Source organism: Scatophagus argus, chromosome 4, assembly GCF_020382885.2.
Source record: "Scatophagus argus isolate fScaArg1 chromosome 4, fScaArg1.pri, whole genome shotgun sequence".
NCBI lineage: Eukaryota > Metazoa > Chordata > Actinopteri > Scatophagidae > Scatophagus > Scatophagus argus.
This window is the reverse complement of record NC_058496.1, coordinates 22,000,427-22,009,905: the sequence shown is the minus strand read 5'-3', so window position 1 is coordinate 22,009,905 and position 9,479 is coordinate 22,000,427. Positions and strand designations below refer to the sequence as shown.

General features: G+C 40.1%; 1 protein-coding gene across 1 annotated transcript in view; it reads right to left on the bottom strand.

Moving 5' to 3' along the window:
• Window positions 1-1,205: 1,205 nt before the first annotated feature.
• The window catches only part of galnt9 (polypeptide N-acetylgalactosaminyltransferase 9), an 82,492-nt gene continuing 74,218 nt past the window's right edge, over window positions 1,206-9,479 (bottom strand). Inside the window, exons 10-11 of the mRNA XM_046385777.1 lie at window positions 2,792-2,959; window positions 1,206-2,627 (exon numbers count right to left, since the gene is read on the bottom strand). Of these exons, the coding sequence (XP_046241733.1) occupies window positions 2,481-2,627; window positions 2,792-2,959 (315 nt within the window). The 3' untranslated portion in view covers window positions 1,206-2,480. The remainder of the gene's footprint in view (window positions 2,628-2,791; window positions 2,960-9,479) is intronic.

The window sequence follows — 9,479 nt, the reverse complement described above, 5'->3', positions numbered from 1 at the left end:
ACTGTAAGGTAGGGTGCAGGGCATAGCGTCTGCACTATGTCCTGCACCCAGTTGCAGAGGCAAAGATCCACAAGATTCTGGAGTGTTTCTATGGGAATTTTTGTCCATTCATGCAGTAGAGCATTTGTGAGGTCAGGCGCTGATGTTGGACCAAAAGGCCTGGCTAGCAATCTCTGTTCCAGTTCATCCCAAAGGTGTCGGATGGGGTTGAGGTCAGGGCTCTGTGTGGGCCAGTCAAGTTCTTACACACCAAACTTATCCAGCCATGTCTTTATGGATTTTGCTTTGTGCACTGGGGCACAGTCATGCTGGAATAGAAAAGACACAAAGTTTGAAGCATGGCATCGTAATAAATGTCTTGGTATGCTGGGTATACCAAGACATTTCAATTCAACCTCTGAAAAACAGCCCCATGAAGAGTGTGTGTGGATTCTTGTGTTTATATAGTGTAGCTGTGCTTGTGATGCCATATGATTATAGTCCCTGTCACTGTATCTAAAAACCACAGTTTTATGTATTTTTTTTCCTGTTACTCTCTGACGCCTGTACCTGCATGTGTCAGTTCTGGCTATGTCTTTTATCTCACTGGTTATGCTTTGGACAGCAACAACAGTTAAAATTATTTTAACTTTGAGCACATGCTCATTGGCAATTTTGAGCTGCATGTCACATTAACTATGGTGTTTCGCTGAGTTGAGCATCACCCATCTCCCTGTAGGAAAACAATGGGACAGAGTGATTTTTCAACTGAAGAGTCTGTAGCCTACATGAATTATTTTATGTAATGGATAATCATCAACACATTGTTGCATAGAATAGACAATTGTATGAGTTGACGTCATGAACAAATTAATTATGTCAGCATTTTCACTTCCAACGTTTTCTGTTCCAGTTGTTACACCAACTGTGACCATGTGACCACGCCCACCCACAACTACACTGTCTCACATTTCACCCATTCTCAAGTAAATTCAAAGATTGACAAGCTTATCAAGCTTTGTTACATTTGCCAAGAATTGATGACCGTCACTGTTTGAGAGAAGGACGCCAGTACAGACTCTGCAAGTGCTGGTCTGGTAAATTTATCATAATGTGCAGTATGTCACTAAAAGTAACATATTACATAACTAAAAAAGAACGTGGGTGTCTTTTGAACATGCTTTGATATTTAACTTAAAAGCATGTCAAAAGATGCTTTCAAATCATTATCTCTTAACTGACGCATTTTTGGCTGGACATGAGAAAAACTGAGCAAGTAAAGAATTTTTATTCTGGGTAAAATAATTGGGAAGCTTTCAGTGCTTTCTGCAGACCTGTTATGCAGTGGGAGGCTTGGAACAATCACAGTACACAGGGCCAGAAACCTGATGGAGGCTTGAGGTGGTTGTAAGTGCAAGCAAAATAAAAGACAAGCAATTGTTCTGGAGCTGTTAGCAACTGGCTTTACAATAGTACAAAAGAAAACGTGTAGCTTTTATGTAACACAGAGCCAAGTACATTCAGGGAGGAAAAGCTGACACTGAATTCTTTGAACCGATGACGGCAATGATATAAGCATGTGGGAAGAGAACGACGGGGAGGCAGCTCATCAAAAAAAAAAAAAAAAAAGATTTTATTATCCTAATTGTTATCAGAGGACGATATCAATTTATCACTTTTTACAATATATTACTATGATTAGACTGCTTTATACATTGTTTAATATATTAATAATTTTCAAATAATTTTGTACATGCTTTCAGAACTGACATTCCCTGGTCAGAGTCAGCAGAAAAATGAGAAAAAAAGGCACATGATTGCTTCTGTCCACAGATAGCAATATAGTACAAAGAAACCAAGAACTGTAGTGGTTTGTGTGAGTGCGAGTGAAATGCCTCCCAATCAGATGATGGGCAGCCCCTTTGAAGCCTATTACATGTCTCGGCATGGCGGCACAAAATGTCCAAAGCAATTTTCCAAATCACAGCCCAAAATAATCATTTTGATGTGGCAATTGACAGCAATCATATCTTTTGATTTGCTCAGATGCACTCAGAGAAAAAAAAACACACTCACACCACACACACACACACACACACACACTCTTCCTCATCTCCAAAGATGTGATAGTGTAGTTTACAGTAGAAACAAAAGAATTACTTAGATCTCGAACCACCCCCAGGGTCTGAACCTTGGTGTCTTGTTACTCTGTTCTGTACAAGTAGCTGATTATCAGAAATGTGGGCCATTTCAAACAGCGCAGCTCGCCATAAGGTCTCTGTGAATGCACAGCTTAGTAGAACACTTGAATTGATCATATTCTTCTTTAAGACTCAGTGCTGGAGAGCTCTGCAGCCTGAGGGTAGTTCAGTGCAGTCTGTAGTGTGAAATACCACACACTAGCACCACCAGTCCCTGCTCCTCTCTGAAGTGTTCAACATTTGAGGTCCAACTGTGACTTGAAACACTGCCCAAACTGTCTCAGAGGTTGTTCTCTGGCTTCAGTGCCTGGGATGCTTAATCCAGTTTCGTATCATCCACTTCTGACCGGAGCATCTCTGGACCACCAGGCGAAGGCCAAAGTTGGCATCTTTGGACATTTCTACCTCCAAACATCGACCAGTGTCCCTGCTGATGATTGGACCATTCTGCAACAAAAACATTTGAAAATATTACCAGATTTGCACACATAATTGTTACACTAAGAACTCATTCATGTCCCTAATATCTGTTGTTATGACATCAGTGACTGTTGCTAGGCATGCAGTATCAGTGTGTGATCAGAAGCTCAGATCATGTATTTGTCTTGTACCTGTGTAAAGTCCCAGAGCCTCTGGGAGAGCCTTGAAACTGCTTCACATTTTTTCAGTCTGGGAGTACGTCCTCTGCCATCATCAATGAGGCATTTTGTGTCAGGCAGGAAGGTGGTCGACCCCAGGGGTCCTAGCTGGAGAAGGCCCTCAGTAGAGTAGCGGGCGAGCTGCAACGCAGAGATAAGCAATACGTTATACTGCTGGTCTCACGTACTGTAGCAGTAATCATAGCTTCAACAAATAAATCCTCAACATCAGTAGGAATCAAAAGCTGTGAATGTGCCTCAATAACCAAACTGAATGTGGCTTATTGACTGCAGGCTGCAGTAACGACAGAAGTAGAGAAGCCTAGAAAAGTTTTTGGGCAAACTGTGTGACATGTAGAAATGTTGTGATGTTTTTATAACTGCCATACAATCTGCATGATACATAGAAAATGTAAATATCTCACTCTGCCTTTGATGTTACTTTTATTTTCCTAGTTGTCTGTCTGTCCATCTAAGTATTTACATTGAAATTAATATAATAATTAATTTATAATTTATAATTCAGTTCATGTGTAACATAAACATAACTGAAGTGCAACATGCCACATGGATTCTACTGGTGCTAAAAGCGAAGATGGCAGCTACACCTTGGCAGGTTTAGCAGAAGTTCTTTGCTCCAGTGACAGGATCATCAGCTGGATTGCAAACAACGAGAGTTCATATTGGGAGGAAATCAACAATCTTGCAGAGTAATGCACAGATAATGCAACCTGCTGCTCAAAGTCAATAAAACCAAGGAGTTAATTGTTGATGTCAGAGAAAAAAGGAGCCAATTACACACACCAATGAGAGGAGCTTTAGAGGGTGGCCAGTTTTAGGTTTCTGGGAAACAACATTAAGGAGAACCACTGTACTTACAAGGAAAAGCTAAATTTCCATCTCGAGTTCTTGTTAACTTTAACGGAGGAGCAATAGAAAGCATTTTGACTGGAAACATCACAAACTGCTGGTTCATGCGCAGTGATATTGGTGAGGTGTCTGTGCAGAGCCTAGTATATCATTTAGTTGTGAGTTGTGTAACAGAATGAAATACATTCCCTTCTTGACATTAGCTTTTCAAATTAAATTGCAGTTGTTCAGCTTTCTAGTGAGTGTGTGTGTGTGTGTGTGTGTGTGTGTGTACAGTGTACAGCATAGCACAAAAACCACAGTGTACAGCTTTTTAAAACTACAATATTTCTTCAAGCCAAAATGTGATCCCTCACTATTTAATCCTGCACATGAAAGGCTCTGTGACGATTAGTATCTATTACGTAAGGATACAGTAGAGATAGCATTTATTATTTATGGGAGGGATCGTCTCTGAAAAATGAGATGCCAAAGATAGGGAGGTCTTTAGTATGAGAGCAGCCCTGCTTTGAGGGGAACACGCATTCATGACTGTCCTGAATAACACACACATACACACACACACACACACACACACACACACACACACACACACACACACACACTACCTTCTAGCAGGGAAGCGAGCCATGATACCCTATATTGCCAAAAGTATTCGCTCATCTGCCTTTACATGCATATGATGACATATGCATGGTGACATCCCATTCTTAATCCATAGGTTTAATTTGACATCAGTCCACCCTTTGCAGCTATAACAGGGACTCTTCTGAGAAGGCTTTCCACAAAGTTTAGGAGGGTGTTTATGGGAATTTTTGAACATTTTTCCAGAAGCGCATTTGTGAGGTCAGACACTGATGTTGAACAAGAAGGCCTGGCATCTTCACTCTAATTCATCCCAAAGGTGTTCTGTTGGGTTGAGGTCAGGACTCTGTGCAGGCCAGTCAAGTTCTTCCACATCAAACTCACTCATCCATGTCTTTATGGACCTTGCTTTGTGCAGTGGGGCACAGTTATGCTGGAACAGGAAGGGGCCATCCCAAAACTGTTCCCTCAAAGTTGGGAGCGTGGAATTGTCCCAAATGTCTTGGTATGCTGAAGGATTCAGAGTTCCTTTCACTGGAACTAAGGGGCCAAGCCCAGCTCCTGAAAAACAACTCCACACCATAATCCCCCCCTCCTCCTTCACATTTGGCACAATGCAGTCAGACAAGTACCGTCCCCCCGGCAACCCGCCAAACCCAGACTTGTCCTTCTTATTGCCAGATGGAGAAGTGTGATTCGTCACTCCAGAGAAAGCGTCTCCTCTGCTCTAGAGTCCATTGGTGGTGTGCTTTACACCACTGCATCCGACGCTTTGCATTGCACTTGGTGATGTATGGCTTGGATGCAGCTGCTCGGCCATGGAAACCCATTCCATGAAGCTCTCTGCGCAGTGTTCTTCAGCTAATCTGAAGGCCACATGAAGTTCGGAGGTCTGTAGCGATTGACTTTGAGAAAGTTGGCAACCTCTACGCACAATGCATCTCAGCATCCGCTGACGGTGCTCTGTGTTTTTTATGTGGCCTACCACTTCGTGGTTGAGTTGCTTCCACTTTGCTATTATACCACTAACAGTTGTCTTTGGAATGTTTAGTAGCAAGGAAATTTCACAACTGGACTTGTTGCACAAGTGGCATCCTATCACAGTGCCATGCTGGGATTCACTGATTCACAGCCCATTCTTTCACAAATGTTTGTAGAAGCAGTCTGCATGCCTAGATGCTTGATTTTATACACCTGTGGCCATGAAAGTCATTGGAACACCTGAATTCAATTATTTGCAGGGGTGAGTGAATACTTTTGGCAATATAGTGTATGTTACTCCTTGAAAGATCAATGTAACAGAATGTTTCTCAATCTGCCGAAAAGCCAACTTTTCTAATGCGTTATCGATGGAAAAATATGCTCCATGCTCTTCTGTCACAGTGTGCTTTTTCTTTACCCACAGATGTTTAATGAAAAGATGAAGGTGAAATATAAGGACATTTTGACCCTATTGCAAAATCATCTCCTTGTGACTGCCATCTCAACAAATCTGTAAATGAATCTGAGAATGTAATAGCACGGTCCTTGTTCATAGCATGTAAAAACCTGGGACCTTTGGAGCACGGAAGGAGAAAGCTGCAGTAAGTGGCTTGTGTGGGTGCTGCTCCTTGTGTGAAGAGAGAATGCAGGTGATTTTTAATCCAATGTTCTGCCCTAAAGAGCCACTTGGGAAAAACAAGAAAACAGTAAAGAACTACTCTGTGTGTCATTCAAGGTTCAGTGCAGCTTGTCTCAGCTATTCACAGGGATGCTAATAGGGACAAATCTTTCGACTTAAAAATGTTGAATATTTACATAAACATATTGCACTCTCACAGTCTAAAGTGCAACACATAATGTTGTGAACTTCTTCTTTGTTTTGTCCTTGTGAAACCCTAAGGGTCATTATTACAGGAAATCTGATTTGAATTACTCAAGGAATTTTATATTGCTGTATTGGATCTTTTGGAGTTGTAAGGCTCTCAGCTTATTTATCCACGATTTAAACTGTGCACAAGGAAACCTCTATATAATCCCCACTAATACCTGTTTACAGCTCAGTCAGGAAGCCTTTTGCACGCTAATACATTTAAAATGGGACTGCAACAAATAATTAACACAAGGAAATGATTCTGCCAAGCCAATTAACCTGTGCCTCATGCAGCAACATTAGACGCTTCATTACCTTCCTGCCATCGTGAAAGTTTTGCAGCCATTTTTTGAGGTCAAGCCAATCATAAGTTTCTTGATTAGCTCATTGATGGTGCAGCACTGTGACAATGTAAATAAGGAGTGTTTGTACATTGCACTAGGTTATAATCTCCACCTTGTCCCACCAAGACATTATGAGTAAGCCTGTACCACAGATTATGGCAAACATCTTTCGAAGAAGGCTTGGCTTGGGGCCTGAGCTCTGAGCCCAGCGGAGGTTCTCTCCATGTCAGAGTCTAGCATGGGAATCTAACAGAGCTTCGGACTTCCACACAAACCTGTATAAGGGAGACTTAAGAGGCCCCACAGCTTCCATCAGCACTATGCACACCCACGTGCACGACACATAGCTGGGATTCCTTGGGAGATTTTGAGTCTGAGAGTCCTAATCTGACCAGAGTAATTCAGACTTGTTGGTATTTTGGTGAAATGGAAGCCCAGCAAACCAAACACTTGATGTAAATGTGCAGCAATAACAAAATAGAGCTTACAATATAAATCGGCTACTTTAATTAAACACACAGTATGAGCAATGACGCAGGTGCTTTGTAGCTCCTTCACCATGCTTTCACAGCATCAGACAAAGGCGAAATATTATCCATGATTTCAGATTTCCACTGGGAGAGGCAGCAGAAAGACGCTCATTTATCTGACCTACAATAAAGATTTACTCTAACCAATTATATTTTTTCTTAAGTAAAAGGAGCAATGGTAAAAAGGAATGCAAAATCACAGTGTCCCACAAAATTAAATTCAGCCCACTCACAGTAATGTCGGTCATCACTGTAATCTAATGACACAAAGACAAAAAACATTCATCTCCATTTGTTTGTTTTCCCCCGGGGGATCAGGATTAAAAGAGTCAGTGAAGCTTTACATTACTGGACCCCAGCGAGCTCTCACTGTAGAAGAAAAGAGGAGAGGCTGTGGAGCTACTGGCCTTCATATAATACTCCTCATATGACAGATAATGAACGTGATGCTCATCGGCAAGAGAGGCAGTTAGGAAAGGTGGGGAATGGAAGAGGCAGTGCATGTATAGTGTTTGTATGATTCGTTTTCACAGTTTTCTTTTGTTCCACAGCACAAAAAGGGAAATAGGCTCAAAAACAGGACAACAGGCTTCCACCTACAGTGCAATTTGTTTGGGTATCTATTCATCTAAATTACTACGGGCAGAAATGTTCTTTTTCTCAGCAACATCTGATTACATATCTATGTGACTACATGCATTCTTACCTGGAAAACCATGTTACCGTGTTTCCTACTGAGCAGCTCAAATAGAACTGTTAGTGATGCCTTACTCAGTTGTACCCAGTCACAAGACTGTTCCGGTGCTACCGTGCACCTTTTGCCTTCACCTTTTGTTTACTTATTTTCATTATTAGGCCAATGAAAACCTTTAAACACATCTTTTTCTAATTATTAAGCAGTCTAAAAGAAAGTATACTTTGTAACTGCACTTTCTCTCTGTTATAGTGATATGTCAATAGCAGATTTTGTTTTATCTTGAGTAAAATAAAAACACATATGTTATTTTTAATAACAATTTTTGAACTTAAGTTTTGTTATTTATTTGCACAGGTTAAAATCAAACAAATGAAATGCAAATCCAGGATTAATTAATGGAGAAGGAGATTACAAAAAGGCAAAAAAAAAAAAACAAAACTCTTTCTAAATAATATAAATCAATTCATACAGTCAAAATATACATTATTAAGAGACAGATTTTTATGTAGAGATGTAGGTGGTTTTAAAATTTGACTTCTGGTTAATATAATTTTAAATGAAAAAGAGAAAGAGATATGAGTTAGAACCCCCTGTATACTGAGAGATGTTTGAGAAGATAAAGATTAGGCTGTATGAGTGAACAAGAGCTAATCTGTGAATTAGTTTTGATATGACATATACGTCATAAATTGTAAGCAGTAAAATTCCAGAAAACTCTGGAGCCGAAACAAGGAAAACAGTTGGTTTCAATACTTGTTTTTAGTTTCGAGTTTTTAGAGCGGCAAAACAAGAGTTGGAAAAATTCCCATCCACACTATTTCGCAGCATGAGAAGTACAGCCAGATTAAAGACCAAAACAGACACATTATTTGTACCCATAGCATCAAATAAGACTGGAGGCAGCTACATATAGATTGTGAAGTGTAAATGTATAAACTGAAAATAAGCTCTTTGATAACCATTCTCAGGGCTGCAGTAGTAGCATTCAGTTTTAGATCACAAAAATATGGGTTTTTAGAACATCAATGCTAATTAAAAAAAACTACTTGATTCAATTGTCATTTGCATGGATTTTTAGATATAGTGAAACCTTGACTCACCTATTAGTGCACCTCATGGTTCAAACTTTGCTCAAGTTCTCTTCACAACTGCACTGCAGAATCTATTGCAACATGTATCACTTTATGTTTTTCTTTCTTATATTTTAACTTCTCCCTTCGTTGTTTATTTTTCAATAATTACATCTACATCTACTACACCCACACTCATAATTTAATTCTCCACCCATGAGTATCTTGATCATCTGTGAGCCATCTTTGGTTTACTGTGCGAATAGAATATTTGCTAAAACATGCATCCCGATTGGATCTGCACAGAAAACTATTTCTATTTAGGTAGCAGTTCACTTGGTTTACTGGTAATTTGGGTATAATACTATAATTTGCCCTCAGTCTTGAATGCATAATAGCTGTTTGCTTAAAAGCTTCAGCCGGAGATGTGTGTGGGGCCTATGGTTCCGTTAAATGAGAAGCAATCAGGCAAACATATTTCTCTCTACAGCACTGTTACTACCACAACTTCTTAAATAAAATGTGTTTTAACTTCTATGGTGCTTGAAGGGGAGAGTAATTACACCACATCATCGCAAGGAGAGTCCTTGAGTGTGAAAATGCAAAATATGTTGATTGGTTGACGTGCCAGCATAATAGGGTGCGGTTTGCATGCGGTTTGCAATGTTATTTTGGAAAAATCAACACAATACACTAGGTGACAGATTGATTTC